At 48.2% G+C, this 25,769-nt stretch overlaps 1 protein-coding gene across 2 annotated transcripts in view; it reads right to left on the reverse strand.

The window, feature by feature from the left end:
• Positions 1-25,769, reverse strand: part of barc (RRM1_TatSF1_like and RRM2_TatSF1_like domain-containing protein barc) — a 62,828-nt gene that overhangs the window by 20,949 nt on the left and 16,110 nt on the right. For both annotated transcript variants that reach the window (XM_075695213.1, XM_075695212.1), the window contains exons 3-5: positions 12,355-12,554; positions 10,094-10,269; positions 441-537 (exon numbers count right to left, since the gene is read on the reverse strand). In XM_075695213.1, coding sequence (XP_075551328.1) covers positions 441-537; positions 10,094-10,269; positions 12,355-12,554 — 473 coding nt within the window. The remainder of the gene's footprint in view (positions 1-440; positions 538-10,093; positions 10,270-12,354; positions 12,555-25,769) is intronic.

Raw genomic sequence — 25,769 nt, forward strand, 5'->3', positions numbered from 1 at the left:
CCTTTAGGAAGAGCCAGTTTAGAAGTTCTTGTTGAAAAGCTGGTCAGTAGTGGTGAATTTTTTAGAAAGAACCAGACTTTTCACTGCAATTTCTGCAACTTTGCTTATCTCGAAAATCCACTTATCCTAAAATTTTTCCCGGTTTTTACTAATTTGAGTTAACAAGGCATTACTATATTAAGACTTTCCAACGGTTCCCGTCGAGTCCGAATCATCAGTTAGTGACTGTAGAAAGAGAGAGAAAGGCGTGAGGTTAACCAGACTGAGTCCAGTTTGCTACCCTACAGGTGGAAAGTGAGATGGGGAAGTGAAAGAGAGAAGACATGGCTCTAGATCGCACTTTCACATGCACTAAGCTAGGTGCGACTGTATATGCTAAAGCACTTCGAGGCAGCAAAACTGTGATGCAAACGTGCAAAGAGTGCACAAGGAGAACTTGCCTCAAACTCCTGTGGGCCAAACATGTTCTTGAGGACAACGGTGGACTCGTGCTTGTCTCGCATGCCCCGCAACTTCTCCGGACGCCAATCAAACAACCTGCGTACATAAACAGGCATGAAGCCGCACAACCTTCACAAGGACCCAATTTGAGAATCGCACTACGAATGACTTGGAAGAAGCTTACAACCACAGTAGAATCTTGACAATACAAATATTTCAGGATGGCACAATAATTCCTATACCCCAAAATTCGTATCACCCATGAACGCAAAAAAACATTGTGAAATTAAGGGGACATGTGGCAACTAAATGGCCCAATTGCTCCTTGTATTTCGTAGCGAAATATTTAGAAGAAATGCACAGCAGAATTAGAGAAAATTACATTCTGTTAATGCGTTGTCTTCGAAATCGGGAAGAAAATCAGGCTTCGCGAGATGCTATCGCACTGCTGGTTGTGCGCATGTGGCTTTCTGTTGGCGCAGCACCGCCATCTTGGTATCGTTGTATATACGAGAGCACCGTGCATGAGAGACTGTTGATTCAGACAGCTGCAGGGCTGTATTTCTCAAGGCAGAAATGAAAGCAACAAAAGCGAATGTGAAAATGGAAAGCGAGCGTCGCAATTCGTCACTGCAGTTACATGGCGCTCAGGGAGTGCTCCTATTGGCCGACACAAATTTGAATTCCTGGCGTGCTTATTTCGCACACATTTTGGAAGTAGTGAACTGCACACTTCACACTATTCAAGGCTGGCATTTCAAGATCAGCCTGATCCCTTCGAGTTTCTTTCTTTGCTGTGTCTTAACAGCTGCCTTAGTAACTTGCGATTCGCTGATGATATTGCCTTGCTTAGTAACTCAGGGGACCAATTGCAATGCATGCTCACTGACCTGGAGAGGCAAAGCAGAAGAGTGGGTCTAAAAATTAATCTGCAGAAAACTAAAGTAATGCTTAACAGTCTCGGGAGAGAACAGCAATTTACAATAGGCAGCGAGGCACTGGAAGTCGTAAGGGAATACATCTACTTAGGGCAGGTAGTGACGGCGGATCCGGGTCATGAGACGGAAATAATCAGAAGAATAAGAATGGGCTGGGGTGCGTTTGGCAGGCATTCCCAAATCATGAACAGCAGGTTGCCATTATCCCTCAAGAGAAAAGTATATAAGAGCTGTGTCTTACCAGTGCTCATGTACGGGGCAGAAACCTGGAGGCTCACGAAAAGGGTTCTACTTAAATTGAGGACGACGCAACGAGCTATGGAAAGAAGAATGATGGGTGTAGCGTTAAGGGATAAGAAAAGAGCAGATTGGGTGAGGGAACAAACTCGAGTTAATGACATCTTAGTTGAAATCAAGAAAAAGAAATGGGCATGGGCAGGACATGTAATGAGGAGGGAAGATAACCGATGGTCATTAAGGGTTACGGACTGGATCCCAAGGGAAGGGAAGCGTAGCAGGGGGCGGCAGAAAGTTAGGTGGGCGGATGAGATTAAGAAGTTTGCAGGGACGGCATGGCCACAATTAGTACATGACCGGAGTTGTTGGAGAAGTATGGGAGAGGCCTTTGCCCTGCAGTGGGCGTAACCAGGCTGATGATGATGATGATGATGATGATGATGATGAACAGCTCCCTGCTGATAAGGACCTGCTTTTTGCAAAATAGGGGAATTCGTTTACTTTCTTGGTATCTTGCAATTTGACAGCTGCAAAGGCAGACAAGTTTCGAATTGTCATCTGGTGCAGAAGACGACGAAAAGCGTGTAATACAGAGATGAGGCTACCCATGGAAGCGAATACCACCGATCTTGCTGACGTAACAAGACTGGCTAGTGTGAGTGCCGGTTTCAGCTAAAGTTGCAAAGTGTTTGAAAACAGCCAAACATAATACTGCACAAAGAGTTTTTTCTTCTTTTTTCCCACTAAGGATACAATGGCCTTTTGTATGCACAAGCTCTCAATGGGTGGTCCGAGATGGTGCCCATGGGTTAAGAATAGCAAACTAAAGCTCTATGAGTCTGTGCCTTAAAAGTTGTTTGGGCAGTGCTAAAAGCACAAATGCTTCCCATACTAAACACATTTAAAAAGCATGGAAGTGTGGCCAAGCATCCCATTTCAGAAGGTGCCGCACCGCATGACGGTGCAGCTGTGATGGCCCCAGTGAATGACATAATTTAAAGGGACATTAAAAGCAAATACAAAGTCATCATGGAATGTTTAAATACCATTCCAGAAACCTTACAATGCTTGTTCAGGGTGTCTACCAAGTTGACGTTCCCAAATTCCCTGAGTTTTCCAGGTGTTCCCTGAGTGCCTTTGCAAAATTGCCTGAGTGAAACAGAACTTTGTTTTACCTCAAGACAGGCTGACATTATGTCGCCCGATGCTGTCACTCTCAAGTAAGCATGCTAACAAACGACTTGATCCAATTTGAATAATGGGGAGTATCATTTATTTTATTTTTTAAAAATCTGAGGCGAGGGGTTAGTAAAATGCATAGCGAATAAAATATCTTTGAATAAAATGGCAAAACTCACTGCAAATAGAGTGCAACATTCTCAAATACAAATAAAAACAAGATGTATAAATAAACAAATGTTTTAGAATATCTACTTCAGTCACGAATTATGATTGACTGTCGATACATATGTGTGCAACATAGGTGTAGCTTGAGACTCCAGTGAAAGCAAATCAAGGTGATAGAACTCTTTGAGTATTTTATTAGAAGTCATTATAATTACACAGTAACTGAATATTTGAATATTGTAAAGTAAGTCATGCTACGTTGCTTCATAAAAAGTATTAAATCCCCCGCTCTAATTGCATGCACAAGTTATTCATTAGCCTCAAGCATTTAAAGAAAGAAAAAAAGATACATATTTCAAGGTTGCTACCGACATGCCCCACATCAAGCGTCACGTAAAACATGGTAGTGCCTTCTTCAAAGCGATACTCTGTAATGATACCTATCACTCAGAAGAAAAATAGAAGTAATTTAGGTTAACAGAACATTCAATTTGCCGTAAGCTTAATGCTCACGCTCTATTCCTTGCTATCACTGCACAGAAATGGCAAAAACAGGTCACGTCTACAAATGTGGACGTCGTGACTGAAGGCGATATGAGCTACTTTTATCAATTTATAGCAAGCTCATTGGTGCGAGGCCCGAACTTTGTCACAAATGCGATTCTCAACAGCTGGTGCATCAACCTCAACTCTCCTGATGTACTCTCAGCACACGCATAACGCCTCAGTGTTGCGTTTCACTGCTTTAAAGTTTATTTTGGTTTGAATGAGGGACACCTTCATTCCAGCATCAGCCAAAACATTGTTTTTTGAGCTCAAGCTCCTTGAAAAAGGGGGCGACAGGCTTCCTTTCCCGTTCATTCCTCAATGCATAGGTCTTTTCTGTTCTCGTCCTCCTTCGACCACGCGTTTGCCCCACGGACCATTTTAAGCATTCTCTTCGTCAGCTGTACAGTGAACGTACATTTTTCGGACTTCCTAAAGGGCTTCGAAAACGTCAGTAAAATCGGGCAGTCCAAAAAAATGAATGCATGTCTTTTGCTGCCACTGAAGGCTGAAATCACCACAGGCACATTCGAAAAGGCCTACCAGCATGCTTATTAGGCATATCGGTGCCTGTATTGTGACAGTGGATGGCAGATGGGCGCGTATATACTTAAGGAATAGATACTGTGTGCCGTGACAATTGCCCCTTTCCAAGCTTGTTATGCTTCACCATGTTAACACTTCTGTATTGAGGCAAAGCTGACTTTTGGGAACCGGCATTATGGAATGCGCCATACTTTCCGAGCTTCGAAGCCAACTGCGAGGACCACGAAGACGGAGTCGGTGCCATTGCTTACAGCGGCGAATTCTTTCAATGGAAAACACGAAGCAACCATGGTGTTATGGTGTTGGGCTGCTGAGCACGAGGTCGCGGGATCGAATTCCGGCCATGGCGGACGCATTTCGATGGGGGCGAAACGCGAAAAACACCCGTGTACTCAGATTTAGGTGCACGTCAAAGAACCCCACGTGGTCAAAATTTCTGGATTCCTCCACTACGGCGTGCCTCATAATCAGAATGTGGTTTTGGCACGTAAAACCCCACAATTCAATTCAATTCAATGAAAAAGACGGCGCTGAATGGCAAGAAGCTTAATAATGAACATTGAAGCAGCTAGGCCTAGCGTTTACCACGGCGGCGAGGTAATCAAAACAGCGGCAGTGGTAGCTTTGATTAATGCCGTTTTGGACCTGTGGTCACCGCAAAAAGTCCAGAAAATCAGACGGCGAAGGGCTCTTGCACCCGAAATTTCAGACGTTCTTAGACATTGACTATGGGGTACGTGATGCTGCTATGGAGCCGTCGGGCGTCCAGAAAGTCAGCCATTGACTGTACACTGGCAACTCCTCCAGCCGACGACACGCCGTCAAAAGATGATTCGTTACGATCCCTCTCCGTTACGCGAGCCAGCACTACTGTGACTTTCGTTCTGTTTCAATAAAATTACAGCTAATTTTCCCTGATAGAAACACAAATTCCCTGAGTTTTCCCTGAGTATTTCCAGACTATTCAAAATCCCTGGGAATTCCCAGTTTTGCCGGTTGGTAGGCACCCTGTTGTATGCCAAGAAAAGACTTAGTTTACGAGCAAATTGCATTTGAAGGGTCCAAATACTTTTTTCGAAACTCAAATGTCCCGCCACCCAACTGGATGAGTGGTGACACTGCATGCGCCATCATCACCCTTTGCTGCCGTCGGTGAGTAAAACGGCCTCTGATAGAGGGCTGTACCGAGCCAAAACAGCGTGGTGGATTTACCACTGCAGCTACTTTTTGGTCAAGTGGAGTACACCATTCGGACATCCCGCAACATCACATGGAAGTTGAATTCTTTGCTACATGCAGTTTGCGCGAGTTTTGCGAACCAACAAAACCAGTGCAGCACTATGCGATAACAAAACTACTGAAATATGAAAGTGTGGGCGGCGCAGAGGCAAGCAAAAGCGAAACCTTCCGTGATTAAAATGAGTTCTTTTTTCTTATATGAAATAGAGTTGGACAAGCAGCATTTTATTTTGTCTTATACTACAATGCAAGGATGTGTTTTGGAACAAGTGGTTGAGTACTAGTGACAGAATTTAACTGAGGAGTGCTTTCGTCATTGCGCAAGTACTTGAATGTCCCTAAGGAGTTTCTAATCATGTCCTGCATTTATCTATATTTCTTGTTTATTAAGGCTCTGTTCACGATAATATTGGCACCTTAGGAATTCTTGAGCACTAATCTATCCCTTTAGCTTGAGTTAATATTTGCCTTTAGTGTCCCTTTAATGCATGTTTGCACACTGTCTAGCAGAACAATGAAAAATAAATATCTGATGGACACAGATTACTAACTTCTAAGCAGTCTGGATCATTTAGTAGCTATATTATTCATCTTCTAGGTATTTACATGTTAGTACAATCAACTTCCGTTAATTCGACCCTGACGGTACTGACAAAGAAGTTGCACTTTCGCCCAAAAGGTGAAACATTGATTGGGATAGAAAATTAGTAGACAGTGATCTAAAGTAAGGATGGTAGTCTATTGACTGTATAAACTTGGAAACATTTGCATACTAAGTGAATTAACAAGCATGGTTTTTAGTAGACAGCTACACGAAGTAATGATGGTAGTTTAATCAGCCATTTAAACTGGGAAACATTTGCTTACTAAGTGAATCAACAAGCATGGTGTCAGTGCACACAAACATGAACACATTCCAATTGATGAGCACGGACACTCGCTGTGAAAACGCAGCAGCAGCAGCGGGCGAAGTGACCTTCGTGTGGTCTACCGCTTCAACGCAAGAGCGGCAAGAACACAGCATGCCCAAAGGTATGAGCCATCTGCAGATCCTTTTCAAGATATGGCGCACGCGTGGCTGTGTAAAGTACGCACGGTTTCAAAGCTGCCCCCCCCCCCCTGCCTCCCACATTGCCTCCCCACTTTCCTCCGTATACGGCATGCAAGACTGAGCTGCGCGATCATCAGTTTCACTTTTGCGAAATGCGCACTTGCTGTCGAAGCACTTGCTGTCGAAGTACAAAGCCGCCCGTCCGCCTCCCCTCCTTCCCACCTATCACCCCACGGTCTTTTGCACAACGGAACACAGCGCGTTTGCTCTCTGCTTTCTCCCTTTGCATGAGCCAGATTGACCCGTGATCGTCGGCTTCCCCTCTGTGCTTTTTGCTGGCACATACAGCAGACGATGCGTGGTAATGGTGTTATCGCCCTTGGACTTCATATGGAAGATCACGCAATGGCGATGCGGACGGCAAAATTTTGCCTGGAGTGTCCATAAACTTGCTATTGCAATGAAATGAATGGATTGTATGGCGGGTCTAATTAAACAAGACACTTAACAATTGTCAAAACTCACTGCCGATTTATTTAGCAGTATTTGCTAGAATCTAATGCGCACGAATAAAACGTGCACCTACTTTCTATATGTCTAAAGCAAAAAACTAACATTGAAATTACATTAAAGCTCCTGAACAAAGAAGAAATCTAAAGCGCATCCAATTTTTTAGGAAGACAAATGTGTTGCACAATTGCATCAGGTTTTTGAAAGCAAGCTTTGCCACAGTATATTTATGCGATGCGGTAAAACATACGAATGCCGTGCAGGCAGTTTTGGTTTATTATCAGATTGCACCATGCAGGAAATTTTCGGCTCAATTTTCATGGGAAAAAAATGCACGTTAGAATCACGTAAATGCTGTAATCAGACATTGTGAGCTACGGTTATTGGTTGAAAATCCTACTAGGCGAGGCCAAAAATAGGCAATTTTAATGGGAGATGACGTGTGTTCACGACACATTCCCTTACCCTAAGCTCCACCGTGACAGACACTGCCACTAAAGGGGTCCCTTGAGATCACCATAGGCGTCAGGCGCATGCATGCTGACTCTTCAAGTTCGAATTATATGGCGAAGACCGATTTTAAGATCGGGACCTTCGGTCGCGATCGAATTAAGCAAAAAATCAAATTACCGTATTTACTCGCATAATGATTCCACTCGCGTAATGATAGCACCCCTGAATTTTGTCATCAAAATTTGATTTTTTTAATTTCTCGAGTAATGATCGCACCCCGAACTTGCTGCAGCGATATGTCGTGTGCCAAGTCTAGCTAACATTGATAGCGCTTACCATCTGTCGAATGCTACGCGAACGACTCTTCAGGACAAACCAAGCAGTCTGCACGCACCAAACATTCTTAAGTTGATGCCTCATTTCATTACTTTCATCACTTTCTGCACTTCCATAACTAAATAAGAAGCTGAAACCAAACTTGCCTTTATTATGTGTTGTGGTCTTTAATGCCTTTATTATAATGGTTGTGGTCAACAACAAAAAAGGCACCTTTTGATTCTTCTCATCTGCACTCGTTGGCACGCAACAAATCGCGAGCGGCAACAATAGTAGCCATGTTTACACTGATTTGTTAAAAGTGTACCCTATTCATACATCGACGCTTGTAACACACCTAAGGTATTCACCCACCCTTAGCGGAAATTTGCCGTATTAGATCAGTAGTGAAGACAGATGCCACAGTTTCGGCAGCATGCCGGCCATGTGTTTCTATGTCAGTGGCAGCTAAGTGCGCCCATCTGTTAGTGTCCCCTCAAAATGAACATGGCTAAGTATTGCCGCAAACTTGCTGATATTAACAATATTATTCATTACTGATACTGAAGAAACTGTTTCAATGCACATAATGAACTCACGAGAAGAAAAAAAAAATCACGTTCGGCGCGTTAGGCCAATGCCTTCCTTACTAGACGCCCGCCATGTCGCTCGCTTTCCCATTGTAGTGGCGGTTCCCTTAGTTCAGCACAAATTCCGTGAGGCGGCGCTCATTGCCTTTGTAACTTCCAGCGGCAGCGGCAGCCGAATGCTTCCGCCGGCGCGTTCATAGCGCCGATATGCGTGGGCGTCTGTTAGCGAGCGTTCTCGCGGGCCTCCGAGACGGTGACAGATGCCATGATAATCTCAGAGGATGCAGCACGTGATCTAAGTTGCAGGTGTTCGCCATGAGAGGCGCTCGTTGCCTTTTCGAGGAGACGAGAAAAGGGAGAGGGCACGGAATCGAGTTTATTGGACAACGTGGCAGGCATCTAGTAAAGGGGGCATTGGTTTGGTTTGCTCTGCCGGCCGCCATTTTTATTTTGTGCCCCGCAGCAAACGCAGGACGAAATTTTTTTTTTCTTTTCACAGGAAATTTAACCCGCGTAATGATCGCACCCCTAATTATGCGTAAATTTTTCTGACAAAAAAGTGCGATCATTATGCGAATAAATACGGTAACTGGTGCCGAATCACAGATAGCTACTGCATAGACTTTCGCAAAATGAATTCCATGGGTATCACCATAAGGCCTTTTGGACTCTTGTGAAATTGTGTTGCCCCCACAGTGCTCCTGCTCAAGAAGCACTGCAGAAACAGCAGCAGGTGTGCTCTGCACCAGCGGGTCGTGTGTTTTTCACTTAAAATAGTAAAAAAATATATATATACATTTTGCACTTATTGCTACTTTATTGTTGATCAAATGTTTCAGAAAGGTTGCACATTATGCTCCAGATCGTTAAGTGTAACACTTGGCATAGTTATTTGGCTGGTTTTTGGGGAAGCAATGCAGAAGCCTTCATTTACAGGGAAGCTAGCTGCTGCCAAGGCGATGCTGGCGTAAACTCGTGTTACCGCCTATTGGCAACTGCAAAGAGAAGTTCTGCACATTATTGTGTGTTCACCGCGTGTTCCACAGGAGCAGGCAACACCAGGCTGTGACAAAAGCTGTTAATGCATCCTAAAGCATCCCACTCAGCTGTTTTCAGAACACCATATCCTCTGTCATTATTTTTTTCATGCTCTACTTGTTGCATGCGAAAGAAAAAGTGCCATGTGATTACGCACCTGTGTGCTGTGACAACAGTATCCCTTAAAGTGGCTTGAAGGAACACTGTCTGACTTAACCACCACATGGTCATTCATTGCTTAAGCTGCAATCATCATGCTGTGGATATTTATATCCTGATTGGAGAAAACCAACACCGACAGCTCGTCACTTAGAAGTGGTCGTTGAGTAATGCAACGAGTGGAGTGACCACCCAGTCACGACCAATTACAACTGTCTGGTGGTGGCTAACTCAATCGAAGCTTCACAATCTCATCACACTACCTACTCCTCTGACACGTCCACTTGCCTTTCATTCCATTTAGTTACTTCCATTCCATCGATCATCTGTTCTAGGCATCACATGACCTGCCCAACTCCATTTCTTCCTCTCTTCCTTTCGAGTCTCATTAGCATAATCTAGCCACACCTGACCCGAAAGTACCGTTGTTGTACACAATGCACACACTTGTTATAAGCATTCATTTGCGACATGCTTATACTGGCAAGAACATTTTAGCTTTAACTCATTGTATCTAATAATTCATTATACTTGTGTTTGTTACATTGAAGTTCCCCTGTAATCTCACCCATCACTCAGACATGTTTGTTCTCTACTATTTCTATCCCTTTAGTGTTAAAGCTATCCTCAGTAACAAATGGGGACAGGAAACGGAGAAAGACCAGTAAGGGAGGCGTGCTCACTTGTCAATCTTCTTCTTGAGTCGCTCTTTGTCCTTGGAGGCCTGCTTCTTCTTCTTGGGCTTCTTTGTCGGGTCGTAGGCACCCTTGAGCTGGAAGCGAGCCCGCTCCACACGGATCTCTTTGTCCCGCAGGCGGTACCCATCCAGAATGCGAAGTGCCAGTTCCACAGACTCCACCTGGTGGCATCGACAATCAACGCAAGGGACTCAGTCGGGCCCAGCAAGAGGAATAGCAGCTTTGTCTTGAAAACTTGTGAGGCAGCCGTGCACGAAGTTGCACTGGCTCTCACCAGTGGGTTTTTCGACGTCTCCTATTTCTACTTGTTGCTGTGCTGGTTTGTTCATATTAGTTTGTTTATATTTCTTGCGGCGGGAAAGACAGGAAAACAAGTGAGGGAACGACCTGGAAGGTTGCTTGGTCTGAATAGTTAATTGGTGATCACTCAATATGGTGCTCAGGAATGAACGTAACAACGACAATGATCAGGACAAACAACAGAGCAAATGATGAATGAGTCACATAGAGAGACACTGTGAGGACACCACACATTCCATGCTTTCACACCTTTCTTGCACAACAGTAGCAGGAGGAGGCCCAACAATGTTTAACAGCAAGGTCTAAGAGAAAGTGTCAACAAAATATGTGCAGCCCAGCATCTAGCAATAGGTTAAACACTTTAACTCTGTAGATACCAGGTCATTTTTCTAAAGTGCGACAAATTCAATTTATCTACGCAACAGAAGTTGTTGAACTATCAGGCACTTGTTCGCAATAAAAGCTAAAGCACATTTAAATAGGCTCGATGGGGGAAGCGGGAAAGGCCGGTGATGACCCTGACGGCGACCCGACAGCTGCGGCTTGTTACACACGATCGGAGTGTGTAGGATAGCAGAGTGGAACAGTTAAGCGAGTGAACACAATCAGCAGTCGGATGGAGGAAGCTGGTGGAGGGGGGCACTGGCCTCCCTGCCATTAGACTTTTCTCACCAACTGTCCCATCCCCCTATTTCGATTTTTTTCATGCATCCCAGTTATAACAATTATGGGCTATAACAATGGAATTTTCGTGGCACTTGAATGTGGTTATGAGTGGGTTTGAGTTTACTGCAAAAAAAGTGAAAACAAACGTGTTTGCAGAGCTCTCTCACTCTCTCGTTTTAAATAAATGATGCTAATATAAACACGATTATGCGAGCAGTGTAGACACATTTCTGCAAAGCCATGTCCGCAGTGCCGCCTCCGTTGACAGTATCCGATGGCTAGGAGCCAGCAGGTCTAGCTCACTGGGCCATAGAATCAGAGACCGGTGGTGCTTGCAACAATACTGCATGCAGCTTGTAATAAAATGCCTATGTTGGTCAGCATGTGTACACAATTATGTCGCACTTAAATTTTAAAACAATTAATTTTATGCCAATGCCAATGGAAGCAAACAAGCAAGTTAGGTGAGCTTGTGATCGCTGGGAGATGGTATAGGCCTAGCTCGTTGGTTGCCAGATCCAGGGTCGACACCCTTTCCATTTCGGTCCTCTATCAGCACTTGCTCGGGATTTTATGGTAGCTGTCGGCTCCATAGTTACGGTATGAAGTCTCAATTCGTAGAGAGCATCACAAATGAATATTTACAGCACCTTTTGCACGGCCTACCCAAAGCTCTCGTCAAGTACAGTGCAGTTTCAGAGGTGAAAAAGGTTACTTGTCACGTCACCGAAAGCGGAGGGGGCAGGGTGCGGTGGTTGAAGGCAATACAGTGACTGTGTCGCCAAAAGCTGCCAAAAAACTGGCCCCTCCTACTGTTCACTTCTTTTAGATATGCAGGGGGATGCTCTCTCCCCTATTATCCCCTTGAGTACTGAATGAACTCAGCTTCATCTACCATGGATGAATCTGAGTGGTAGACATCTTGTGGAACCAGTGGTATGTGGTACCCCAAGACCGCCACAACAGGTTTCAGCGACGAAATAGGTAACCTTTCTCACGTCCGATGTAGCGCTGCTCTTGGCATACATTTTGAAAGGTCGTATTAAAAGCTAACCTAATAAATTATTTGCTGCACTCTCGGTGAATTCAGGCTTCACAACTTAATTACTTGGTCAAGGGCTATCTAATAAAGTAATAAATGCAGGACAAAAAATAAAAACTTCTGTCAGTACTCCTTTAAAACAGTTTTCCATTTCTTTTGGTGGTTCGAAAGGTAAGGAACTCTGGAAATGACCTGAAAAAGCCCTACAGCCACTCATCACTACTACATAGGTGCATACTTTGATGTAGCAGCAGAGGGCATCCCCCTTGAGCTGGCCGTCGGGCGTGCGGTACAGCTTGATCTTGAACTGGCCCTTCTCGTCCTTCATCACCAGGCCGCACTTGCTCATCATTTCGAAGAACTCCTCCTCGTCGATGTCGTCCGGCAGGTTGCTCACATACACCCGAGTGTTGTGGGCATCGTCAATCTCAAACCAGCCTGCATTCAAAACAGTTACGTGTCCTTCAGCTGACGACTGGATTAGACAAGCACTCACTCGTACCACCTTTTCAACTTGCCAATTTTCTTTCGTTAAGTAAAGGTCCAGCTCCTCTAAATTTAACTTAGAGAAAATACTGGCAAACGCCAGAGCACCCTAAATGGTTTACTGTAACACTTGTTTCTATGAGCCAGTTTTGGTTTTGGTACCCCGAAGTTGTAAGCGTCATGACATCATGATTAACTGGATGGATCCGTTTCTGCAATCACTATGGCTGCTGCGTGCAAGTGCAACCAAAAGAAAAATGCGAGCAACACTCTTTTCTTCATTTTTAATGACCAACATCCTACATGGCCTTATTTTTCGACACCAGGAATCTTTGCTCTGCGTCATGACATCAAGACAATGCCAATGACAACCGAATAGGCATTCAGTGACCAACTTTAAAAACAATTTGAAACTGTAGCAAGTATGTGACGCCCCCTCGGGTGTGTCGTTTGCCCGGAAGAACACGTGGACTTGCTCCTCGTAAATTTGCCAGGGGGACCCATCTCCCTCAAACGGCTCGAGCCTTCCGTACAGCGGCATGGCGACAGCAACGGGGGGTGGTGTTTCGGCACTCACGGCGGCGTGAAACGCTCCGTGGGTACGCGTCGCCATCTTCGTCGCCAGTGTCACGATCCACCCGGGGTCGTGAACAAAGGAGGGCTTGTGGCACCCTCCGTAAGACGGATGCTCCGCAGCGTGGTGGTGCTGAACGATAACTGACCGGCGAGCAGCCACGCTCGTCGGTGTTTATTGTGGTGCAGTGACCAATGTTGCCTGCTGAGCTTTAGCAGGCCGCCGAGCTTGGCGGGCGAACCAAGATTATGCCCGAGGGGGGCGTCACATACTCGCTACAGAAACAGAAGTGCTTCACTACCTTGATGCTTGCCAAGCGCCATCCTTTTGCGTGCCACAACCATGTGGCAGAGCTTCTACAAATTCTAAAATATGCATCAGTACTTCTTTATCGCTGCCTATCCAAAGCTTGAAGTCCAGCTATACAGAACCTTATACACAGAATATATACGGAACCTTGCCTTTACAGAACCTTGTCACCGTGCTCCTGTGAGCACCGCCTCGTTTGACCATGTGGTTATGCCTCTATTGTTTGCCTCAGCCAGCTTACGCTGCCTTTGTTTACAACGGCAGCACACAACACCAGTGAAGTGCAGGAAGTCTATGTTCTTGGCATATGTCAACGACAATGACTAAACTTCGACGAAAGCTTCAGAAAACATGGAAATGTCCCGTAGCCATCCTTTGAAGTGCTACACTTTCCTGCTTTGTCCAAATGCAGGGATGGAAGCGGCCAAGAAAGCTTGGGAGCAGCTCTGCAAGCAGCAAATTTTGCACTTTGGAGCCGGTTTGCAGCACGAATCGTCCGTTTTGGAGCAATAAACACGCGTTTTGGAGCAGCTTGGTAAAGTTCAACATGAGTGAAACACAGGCATATGAAGGAAAGGCGTTCTTATTTGACTTTGCAAAACACTATTAGTTCTGCGGAAGCCTGCAAAGCAAGCAAAATTCATCACAGGGAAAAATTGCCACCCACATGACTGTGGCATGAAGCTACAAGAAAACCCATGCAGCTTTCTGAGAAACCTACATAAAATTACATACGGGATGTGACAACTAATCGTAACCAAGAAAAAGATAACAAAGGCCTTTCCATTCATAGGCTTGTGTTATGCTAGTCGAGTGTTTCTTTAATATTTTTTTCATTGTGAACAAGCAACTAACATTTATTTTTTTTGAGTGTAGTTCTAATTTTTTTTTCAGTGTGAACAAGTAACTAATATTTAGTTTTAAGAAACTAACATTTATTACCTTACTTATTCAATAAGGTGCCAATGCAAAGGTAGTGGAATATGTAAAAAAAAAGGTAAATAACAATGTATATAGTAGTGACCAAGGTGTTATGTGTTTCTATTCCCCCCCTGAAGAAAGATAAAAGACTGCAATACTGTTTTTATATCCACGTGACAATGCATCCCCGCATCAGTAATATAAGTGGTCTCGGACGTAAACGTCATCAGTGCATTGTATATATTATGAATGTGCAAACCTGGTTCACTGTCTCATAATGGTTTGGAAAGCGAACTGTTACAAGATCGCGCTATTTCGCGCATGATGGGGACCAAAAATGCACGTCAGAAACTGCTGATGCAGCGAGAAAAAAGCCCGGCCGCTCATTCCTAGTGCAACTGTTTGAGGGGTTTAGCATAAAGATTGATGCAATCTTTGATGCGCGGGTGCGTTGTCATGGTCACAGCATCTCTTTCTTTATTCTTTTTTATTTATTTTACAGGCTTTCTTCCTGGTTAAAAAATGCTTTCACGAATCCTACGTTGTTTTAAATGCTGTTATCGGTCATTTGTCGAGATCATCCACAACTTTTCATTGACATCTCATCGATTAAGTAAATTTATAAATTTCCGCTAACTAAACGAGTTGGTGCACAATGAACGAGAAATATTCACAATGGCCACCATAAAACACAGTGTCACACCCATCAAGGTAGAGATAAAGCTGTTTGCGTAGCGTCCTCTGGTAATTGTTAATTCTCGGCGACCTTCAGTCAAGATGGTGGAATACTGCAGAATAAATGTAAAGTGGCGTACTGGTCATTGCAAGTTTGCCAATATTTCACATCGCTTGCCGAGTGAAAGCTCTATGATATTTTTGAAGACCACAAAGGGTTAAAAATTGTTCACTGGCTTTGCGGTCGGCGTTGTTGACCAATATTTTGAATAAGCTTGATTATTCTGGCTTATTCGTGGTTCTACCACAGGCGCCATAAAGCCAGCGCAAAACAGCAACCAATATTTCAACCGATCAGTGTAAGTTGCATCGTGAACATCGTTGCCGCGAACATAATTTCAGGGTTTGCGGTTTCGCCGAACGTTTAATCACAGCTACAACTTGGCCCCTAAGGTTGACTAAATATGAAACATTACATCCTTGGCTTGCATTCTGCGGCAGCAGGAGCCTGATCTCGTGTGGTGTGGTTGGGCAGAAAATAGTGCAGCCTGAGTGAAAATGTGAGTGATGACTGCGGTTGCCATTGGATACTTGTGACCAAGAAGATTCATGAAAGCAAGCAGGTCATTTGTCAGCATGTCGCACTACCATCCTGGTAAATGGACGTGGTGCACATGAAAAATAGATTTGGAACGTCATACGCATGAAGTTCACCCATTAATCAACACAGATGCTCAACACAAAAGCACAAATCAAACACAAATCAACACAAAATGTTAATGTTTGAATTTTCTTATGTAACATGTGAACCACTCATTGATTAACATACTCTCTACCGAGTGCACTCGGTAGAGAGCATGCTACTCTCTTCTTGAACGTTAGTCTCAGTGAATGGGGCTGGACATTCATGAAGACCAGAAAAATAAACAAAACTTTGATTAAATTCTGGGGTTTCACCCTCCAAAACTACAATTTGATTATGAGCCACACAGTAAGGGACTACGGATTAATGCAGACCACCTGGTGGTTTTTACTTGCACCAAATGCACAGTAGAGGGGCACTTTCGTATTTCGCTGCCATCGAAATGTGGCCATGGCAGCTGGGATTTTATTAAGAGACCGCATGTTCAGCAGCGCAACGCTGAAGCCACAAAGCAACCAGGGCAGGTCCAGAATAATAACACTTGCAAGCACAAGCAAGTGTCTGCTAAAATTGCAGTGCTATCTGGCCATCATGTTTTTCTGGGAACACTGCCTTTAATGAAAAATATTAATAAAATTTTTTCACTACAGCAAAACCTATAGTTAAGCAGAGCTAATGGAGTGCCGTCGAGTGGTACATATTTTCGATGCTTGCTCATTTTGAATATGAAACATTAGGATTTGGATTGGAAAAACTTTAATAAAAGTCCTGCAGGACACACGTCAGCGCACAGTGGGCGTCTCCCATGCACGGACCGACAGGGAATACCTGGCGGCCGCTGCGCGAGCCTGCTGGACGGCCCATTGTTGGTCTTGTAGGAGCAAGCTTCTTAGGGTCTTCTCCCACTTGTCGCAGGTAGAGTCAGGCCGAGCGTTTCTGCACTCCCAGAGCACGTGTGCGAGTGTCGCCGTGACCCCGCACGAGGGGCACGCATCATCTGGGTAGACGTCCGGGTAGACGATCTGTAAGGTGGCGGGGTTTGGATAGGTATCTGTCTGTAATAAGCGTAGCGTTAGCCCCTGCGGCCTGTTCAGTTTGGGGTGCGGGGGCGGAAAGAGACGTCGTCCCAAGTAAAAGTGTTTGTTTATTTCATTGTAGGTTACTGGGGCATCCCTGTTCGCCTCCAAGTCATCGAGACGTAGTTGCCCGGGGGTGACGGCGCGGTCGGTAAGCGCGCGCAGCCTCGTGGACTGTCTCGTTGAGGTTGGGCGGGGCGCCTGGGTTTCGATCGTGGGCGGGAAACCAGATGACGGTGTGGTGTTTGAGGGTGCTTGGATCAGCGCCGCGGAGGACGCGTAACACCTTGACGGAGACGACTCCTCTCGAGAACGCTTTGATGGCTGGTCTTGAGTCGCTGAATATTGTCGTTCGCTTATCGTCGAGCATTGCCAGGGCTATGGCCACTTGCTCCGCCACCTCGGGATCACGTGTGCATACCGTGGCGGTGTTTAAAGTCCGTTGCGAGGACTGGACCGCTACCGCGGCGAAGGCTCGGTTGCATCGGTAGGCGGCGGCGTCCACGAAAGCGACGTCGTCCGCTTTCTTGTTTATTCGTTTGAGGAACGCGGTGGCCCGGGCTTGGCACCTGCCTCGATTGTGTTCCGGATGGACGTTTCGCAGAATAGATGCGATCATGATCAGGTTGCGGAGCTCGCGGGGTACCGGCGTAAGCTCCGGTGAGATCCTGGGTGTTCGGTGTAAAGCCCCTGCATCCACGCGCCACCGCCGCTTTCTTAAGTGGCGACAACCTTTGTTGTATGCCGCCGTTTCCCCTCACACCAAATCCGGTTCCGGTATTTCCGGTTCCGGCATTTCCGGTTCCGGCGTTTCTGCTTCCTGGAGTTGCGCTGCGGGAATTTCCGCTTTGACTGCTATTAGACGATGGTGAGACGCCCGCGCGTGCTTAGCAGAGCTGTGGCAGTCACCATAAGAAGAATGCAAAGGGGACAAGCTGTTGTATTCCGCTGAAGCAGTAGTTCGCGGTCACTGTTTTCCAAATGCACGAAAAATGGCAGTGGTCTCCAAGCGCCCAGGCACTACATACCACTGTACGTTGTCGCTCGTGCCACAACCGGTCGTAGGTTGACTCGAAGCAGCGAACATGAGCGGATCGCTGGTTACAATAGGCGGTGGTTCTTGGATGGAATCGCATTCACAGTTTCAACCGCAGCTGGTGCAATTAAAGCCTCTCCAGCGACGCGAAAGCAAACAACACTAAAAACAAAACGTCACTTCCACTCTGAACAGGAAGCTGCAGCTATGTAAGTTCTGCTTGACACCGGAAGTTAGGGGGTGAGTGGGTGAGGGCGTGGAGGAGGAGGGCAGGTTGGCGGTACTTAACCTGGTCGGAAGAAACGTGTATGGAGGGGCTTTAGTTCGGTGGGAAGTACCCGAGCTCGCGCAAGATGTGACGGCCGGACTTCGTCATCGTCAGTCGTATCATCTGCGCTCTCTCCTGAGCCTCAGCGATCTCTTCGAGGGTATTGTGCAACCCGAGCTCGAGGAGTCAATACGTCAGCGTCGTGATCGGGAGCCCAAGGGCCCACTTCACTACCTTTCGGATGAGTGTATTGAGCTTGTCATGCTCCGATTGTTTCCACTTTGCATTGCTGCAACGTAGGTGAAGTGACATAGGACGAATGCATGTACGAGACGCAGCAGATTGTCTTCTTTGAGGCCGTGGTGACAGTTGGCCACCCTGCGTACAAGTCGTATTGCGTTGTCCATCTTTGTCGTCAGCTTGTGGACCGTCTGGGTGTTGGATCCGCCTGCCTCGATAATCATTCCCAGTACTTGGATGGAGTCGACCCTGGGGATTGGGCGACCGTCTCTGGTGTGGACAGTGATGTTGCGCTCGGTCGGTGGTTTCCATCTCTTAGGCCTTTTGCCTCGTCATTTTGGGCTGTACAACAACAGCTCCGATTTGGCGGAGGAGCACTTGAGGCCCGTGTGGTCGAGGTAGGATTCCGCAGTTTCGACTGCCTCCTGCAGAGCGGATTCGATAAAGCCGTCCGACCCCGCGGAGCACCAGATGGTGATGTCGTCCGCGTACACCGTATGGTTGAGGCCTTGTATCTTCGACAGGCGTTCGAAGAGCCCAATCATCACCAGGTTGAACAGCGTCGGCGAGAGGACGGAGCCCTGGGGGGTGCCACGCTGTCCGAGCTCGACTTCTTCCGACGTGAGGTCTCCGGCACGGAGCATAGCCTTGCGACGGGTTAGGAAGGAGCGGACGAACTCGTAGAACCGGCGCCCGAGCCCTAAGGCCATGATCGTCTTTAGTATTGCCGAGTGCTGGATGTTATCGAAAGCCTTCTCCAAGTCAAGGCCGAGTATGGCGCGGGTGCCCCAAGTAGCCCCGCCGTCTATGATTTCGTGTTTCAGGAGAAGCATCGTATCCCGAGTCGAGAGCCCGGGTCGGAAGTCGATCATGCGGTGTGTGTAACAGTCCTGATCTTCAAGATACCGGCCAACTCTGTTGAGTACGACATGCTCGGCCACCTTACCCACACACGATGTGAGCGAGATGGGGCGAAGGTTATCGAAGCCAGGCGCCTTGCCCGGTTTCGGAATGAGGATCGTCTGGGCGAGTTTCCAGGCATCAGGTGACTCGCCCCGCCCCCACACGTCATTGATGGCGCCCGTGAGGTACACGACCGAGGGGTCGTCTAAGTTCCGCAGGAGCTTGTTAGTTATGCCATCGGGGCCCGGGGCGGAATGGCCGTTTAGTTAGTGGAGAGCCCGGCGCATCTTTTCGACAGAAAATTCGGCGTCTAGGAGGCTGTTGTCGGTACCGGTGTAATCGGGATGTAGGGTTGGCAGGCCTTTGGGTATCGGCAGGTACTTATGCACAAGCGTCTTGACGATGTCATCCGGCGAAGCGGTGCCTTTGGCCTGGTGAAGGACTTTGGTGAGCGAGTGGCGCTGGTTCATGCGGGTGTTGGTGTCGTTGAGCAGCTGTTTGAGGAGGTTCCACGTCTTCCCGTTGCAGACCTGTCCGTCGACGGAGTTACACACCTCGTCCCATTGCTGTTTGGATAGGGTGCTGCAGTGTTCCATTATGGTCTAGTTCAGTTCTGCAATGCGTTTGCGGAGCCTGCGGTTGAGACGCTGGCTCTTCCATTGTGTCATTAGAGACTGTTTGGCTTCGAGCAAGTGGGCGAGGCGGCTGTCCATCTTCTCAGTTGGCATGTCTGTGCTAAATGTTTTCGTGGCCTTAACGACATCGGCCTTGAGCTGAGCCGTCCACGTCTCGAGGTTCAGGGCAGTGTCTGGAGGGAGTCGTGAGGCGCGTGTCTTGTGAAAGAGGTCCCAGTCGACCCACGTGTACGACTTGGGCTTCCTGACGATGCTGGGTAAGTGCACGGCCAGTATGAGATGGTCGCTGCCAAGATCCTCCGCAAGATTGGACCAGCGGGCATCGGCTGTGTTCTTCACAAAGCAGAGATCTGGAGTGGTGTCTCTGTGCATGGATGTGCCAATACTGGTAGGGAACGTCTTGTCTGTCACTAGGGTGAGATCGAGCTCGTTCGCATGCTGCCACAGCGCGGTGCCCTTGGGGGTGGCATATACGTAACCCCAGGTGCAATGCGCAGCGTTTAAGTCGCCAGCTATGATGAGTGGGTCTGAGCCAGCAAGACGTATGGCTCTCTGGAAGAGGCGTCGGAAACGGTGACTCGTTGTCTGGGGCTGCTGTACATGTTGAGCATGTACTATCGTGAGCAATATGAGCAGGAACACGCGAGCGCGTCGGAAATAGCCTCGAAACCGACGTGGGGCGATGCGTTGCGGCCGCTGTAGGAAACAAAGTGGAAAGGGCGCCGCGGTTCCGCCAACTGTCGGCACTCCCGCCTCACTAGCGTTACTGCGTAATGGCAGCTGATTGCGTGTCACCGGGCGCTAGCGATGATAAGGCGGTTATGTCATGCAGAGCGTGGACCGTGCTGTCTGTAGTTGAGCGCAAAATATCTCTAGCTCTCTTTTTATCATACTTGCGGAACGTATCACAATGATACCGGCGTGATACTGTGGCGCCTGTAATAGCGCTCGCACGCAGGAAAAAGCAGGGTTGTTTTGTTATGCGTGTTTTTCTATGTCTCGGTTATTGTGAACAAAGAAAAGTTGTACGCAGCAGTGAATTTAAAGGTTTTATTAGACGATTGCTTAATGGTAACAAAATTTTCATCCACACAAAAAGTATCCCAATACATCAGTGTTACAGCTTGACCTTTCCTTGCAGGCTTCATGCGTTAATAACGGGTCATGGCTCCGCCTGCTTGAATGACGGCCTCCATTCTTTTTGGCAGAGACACGTAGAGAGCCTCGATGAAGGCTTTGTCATCTTGAAGATGTTTCCACTCGCGCTTTATGGCTTCCCACAGTTCATCACTGGTCGTCGAGTCCAAGGAGAGTCTTGAAAGGTTAGCCTTCATACGTGCCCAAACATGTTCTATGATGTTCATGTCTGCACCCTTCGCACACCACTCCAAGCTCCTTACCCCTAGTTCACCTAAAAGACGTGCCACGACCTTTGCTGTGTGAACGGGAGACAAGTCCTGTTGGAATAGATAATACCCATCCGGGTGTGGACCATTCAGAGCATAGGGGATCATCTCGTGCTCCAGCAATGTGCAATATGCAGAACTCGTAAATCTCCCAGGGATTCTTACAATGGGACTTAGGCCATCCCGCGAAATAGCCGCCCACACGTTTACTGACGTGCGTCCACTTGCGGCCACCTGCTTGACGTTCTGCGGAGAGAAGCGCGTATTCTCCATGCGCCACACTCTTCTCTGCTGGTCCCAGCGGCTTGAGAACGTAGATTCATCAGAGAAGATGACATATTTCCAATCCTCGACCTTCCAGCTGCGGTGATCGACAGCGAACTTTAGGCGAGCAGTCTTGTTGGCAACTGTGAGAAGGAGCTTCTGAGCAGCGATACGACTACGGAGGGCAGCTTCCCTTAGCCTTCGCCGCACCGTGCTGTCGCTGACATGTTCCAGGGCAAGAGTACTGCGCACCTCCTTCGCATTTAGAAATGGCTTCTCGTTGACTGCAGCAACAATTTGCAGGCCTTGATCCGCCGACGTGGCGCGAGGTCGCCTCTCGTGCGGCGCATCCTTAATGCGTCCTTCATCTCGGTACGCCTGCACTATCCTGTTGACTGTGTTCAACCGGCAGCCCGTCAAGGCAGCAATGTTTCGCTGCGAGTAAGCTTTCTTCGACAACTCAACGACTTCTTCCCGCTTATTCAACGGCACTCGAGACATCGCAGGACGCTGAAACGCACTTCTAACCGCGGGCAGTCGTGGTCTCCCTTATAAGCATTTGCCACGAAAAAGAAATTAAAGATGCGCGTCGGCCGTGACGTAGCGTTTTTACTTCTTTTCTTGTTCATCAAAGATTCGAACGTTTCCATGAAAGGTGCGACTGGCCTTACGATAGACCTTTTAAGAAGTCGGCCAGAAAATATTCCCTGTCGCATGCTTGCAAATATCTAAGAGTCGGGTCTGACCGCTCCACATATGCACACTCAGACAAAGAAAAAAGGAACAAAAAAGGTTAACAGCGGTATTTTACGCTGAACTACAGACAGCGCGGTCCACGCTCTGCATGCCATAACCGCCTTATCATCGCTAGCGCCCGGTGACATGCAATCCGGTGCCGTTACGCAGCAACGCTAGTGAGGCGGGAGTGCCGACAGTTGGCGGAACCGCGGCGCCCTTTCCACTTTGTTTCCTACAGCGGCCGCAACGCATCGCCCCACGTCGGTTTCGAGGCTATTTCCCACGCGCTCGCGTGTTCCTGCTCATATTGCTCACGATAGTACACACTTTGTCGGGACGCGTCGCTTGGGAGAATCTCCGTCATGACGTTGTCCACATCGGACGTGCCGAGGTCATGTGCGAGGCAGGTGAGCTTTTTAGAGACCAGCGTGGCGGTACCACATCCTCCCGCGAGGCCTGGTAACCACTGGTAACCGGTGAACGTGGCAGTGTGTGTTAAGAGTTTCCTGCAGTAGGATTACGTGGGGCTTGGCGTCGTGGCTGAGTAGGTATTTCTGCAGGGAGGCTTTCCGCATAGTGAAACTCCTGCAGTTCCACTGCCAGATGCGGAACGCTTCATCTCGCCTGGCCATCTTGATGCTTGTGGGGGTCGGCCCGGACGCTTGACGGTTGGAAGGGGGCCGCGTGTGTGGGTGGACTGAGCGTGGGGTGTTGTGGCGAGACCGGCTTAGCACCGGAAATGGCGGGGGCTACGACGATTTCGAGATAATGTTCGACCGTCCCCAACCGATTACCGTGGGCTACGAGGGTTGACTGTACGTGGGCCATATTCTCTCCCAGAAAGCGGAGGCTCTCTTTAATTGCCGACAGCATACTTTTAATCTCTTCTAACTCGGGTTTCAGTTCTGGTAGGGCGTGAGCGACAGTGCGTTTCTTAGGCGCGCTCTCGCCGTTGGCGCTATCAGCGCTAACAGGTTGTGGCGGTGGTGACGGGGCTACTGCCTTCACAGTGTTTTCGGCGGCGGGCATAATGGCTGCGCGCGCGCTCCTGTCGTTCTGTAGTTCGGCAATCACAGCCGTAAGTTTGAGGATTGTCTCTTTCACAGCGGCGTTTTCGCGTTTGAGTAACGCTATGTCGGATGTGTTAGTGTCTGTAACGTGCTCTGGGAGTGAGCCCGACCCTACCTGTGATGTGGTGTCGTTTCTTCTTCCCCGGACGACATCTGTCCAGGTGAGGGTGCCTCGTTTCTTGTTGCTTGTTGATGGTGCCGGTGAGCTTGGCAATCGTTGACAAGAGGGCCCAAAGCGGAATCCAGAATGGGACCCGGGCCCAGACTTGGAGCGAGAAATGGAGCGGTCCCAAGATGCGCTGCGCGGCGCACCACGGGAGCGTGCTCGTGGTCGGCTCCGGGATGTCGATGCCCGCCTGGAGCGGCTCCGAGATCGGCCCCTGGATCTGGACTGGGATCGGTTGTTGTCAGCGGCCCGGGCACCTCCAGGGAGTTGCGGGTAGGCGTCTTCGGTGGTAGCGATGGCGGACTTGGGCATTGTAGTACAGTCGTCGCCATTCCTCGTCGAGCGTGCTCTCTCCCATCGCCGTCGACGGACCACGTGTGGCATGTGGTAGCGTTCCTTGCAGGCTTTGTCGGCAGTGAGATGGGGGCCACCGCATAGCTTACATTTGGGTGCACAGTGGTGCTCCCGAGTGGGGTTTGGGGCACCACAGCCTCGGCAAATAACGTCCCCGGGGTTTGGGCACACGTCCGCACGGTGGCCAAGCCGACCACAGGCGTAACATATGTCGGCCTGCCTGCGGTACAGCGTGCAGTGCATGAGAACCAAGCCATAGCGCACGTAATTGGGCACTCGATGGCCGTCAAATGCCACGATTGCTGCGGTGGTAGTGCCTATGCGCTTGGCGGCCAATGCCAGTGGATTTCTGTCATTGACGATTTTCGAGTCAATGTCTGTCGGTCCGTCTACCACGGGGACCGCGCGGATGACTCTCTTGCAAGTGGACTGTTGTGCCACTTCGTAGGCGCTGATCTCGTGGGTGACGCCTCGGATGCAAATTTGCTTTACTCGCACGTAGCGGTTAGCATTTTCTCTGAGCGGAATGCTTGCTACTAAGATATTCTGTTTGTTGTTGGGGCAAAGCGTGCTCGAGTGTTGTTGTGCCGGGCTGAGGCCAGCCGAGGCGGCAATGGCGTTGGAAACCACAGCAGGGCCAACCTTTGCTATGTTAAGTCCCCCACGAGGCCTTATAATAATACGGATGTCATCTTTTGGCAATGGCGGCATTATGCTCGCGCGGATGATGGCGTTTTTAACGTTTTCACAGCCGCGGGTCTCAGTTCCACGTTTCAACACGCCATATGGCGGGGTAGGGTTAACGCTCTCACGTTTGGCTGCGGCGCGGTGAGACGTGGCAGTCTGTCAGCCTTGATCCGGGGTGATGTCCTCCACGGCAATGTCCTCCCCAGCCACTTGGTATTCCATGTCTGAGCACAATAATTGTAGCCCATGCAGTGGCGGCGACGACGTGGAAGAGAGAGCAACGCGCCAGAAGCGGCGCCGCGCTCGACACGTCGGATTAGAAGCTCTCCTCGTTAGGGCTAGCGAGGCAGCGGCCGGGTGACGATGGCAAAACTGCTGTAGACGGTAGAGATAAACACTCACAATGTCGAGGAAAGTGTCCACAGGGTCCGTGCAACTTCACAAAGCCATCTTGCACAAACATTTCCTTGAAATCGTGAAAAATCGCCACGAAAACATTGGTAGAAACAAGAGCCGAATTGAATTCGTTCGCACACTCCGGCGTCTTCTTTTTCCTCCAAACATTAGGAGATTATCAGCTTTTATTTTTAGTACAAATGCACCAATATTTTTATTACAAACGCTCCCATTGGGAGTGCGAATCGAACCACTGGGGAGGCGATATGGCCGGTCTTGATGGAACAAATGGCTATGTACGACGCAAGCATTACCTGTTTACAGTGAGCAAGCTAGCTCGTTCATATTTGATGCATTCCAGCATCTCGACTTTTTGCATGCTGGTGTAAATTACATAGCAATTCGAGAAAGGTGTCCCGACTCCACCAGAAGTTTTCAAGTGATGCAGACGTAGCCGACGATTGATAAAGATCGGCAGCTTCATTTCAGGGCGTTGTGTCGGGGGAGGTTATTGGACGGCCCAGCACGGCACCGTGCGCAGAGCGAATCACGGGCTGCAGGCTTGTGTCCTGTTCTGTCTTGCTGTGCACGTCGTCCTTGTCACCCATCTTGTGCTATGCTTCTTAACAGTGACAAACAGTTCGTAAAAGAGGCAACCAGGTGGAGAAGTTGCCAGCATGCTCTGCAAGGCTAGATACGGCTACAATCCACAATATCCTTCTCCTCCTTCATGAAAAGGGTCTACAGTATCATTACGTTGTAATTCAGTTGCAGCTGAGCTTAGCTACCCCTCTTCTAAGTGGCAA

The sequence above is a fragment of the Dermacentor variabilis genome, chromosome 6, assembly GCF_050947875.1.
Source record: "Dermacentor variabilis isolate Ectoservices chromosome 6, ASM5094787v1, whole genome shotgun sequence".
Lineage (NCBI taxonomy): Eukaryota > Metazoa > Arthropoda > Arachnida > Ixodida > Ixodidae > Dermacentor > Dermacentor variabilis.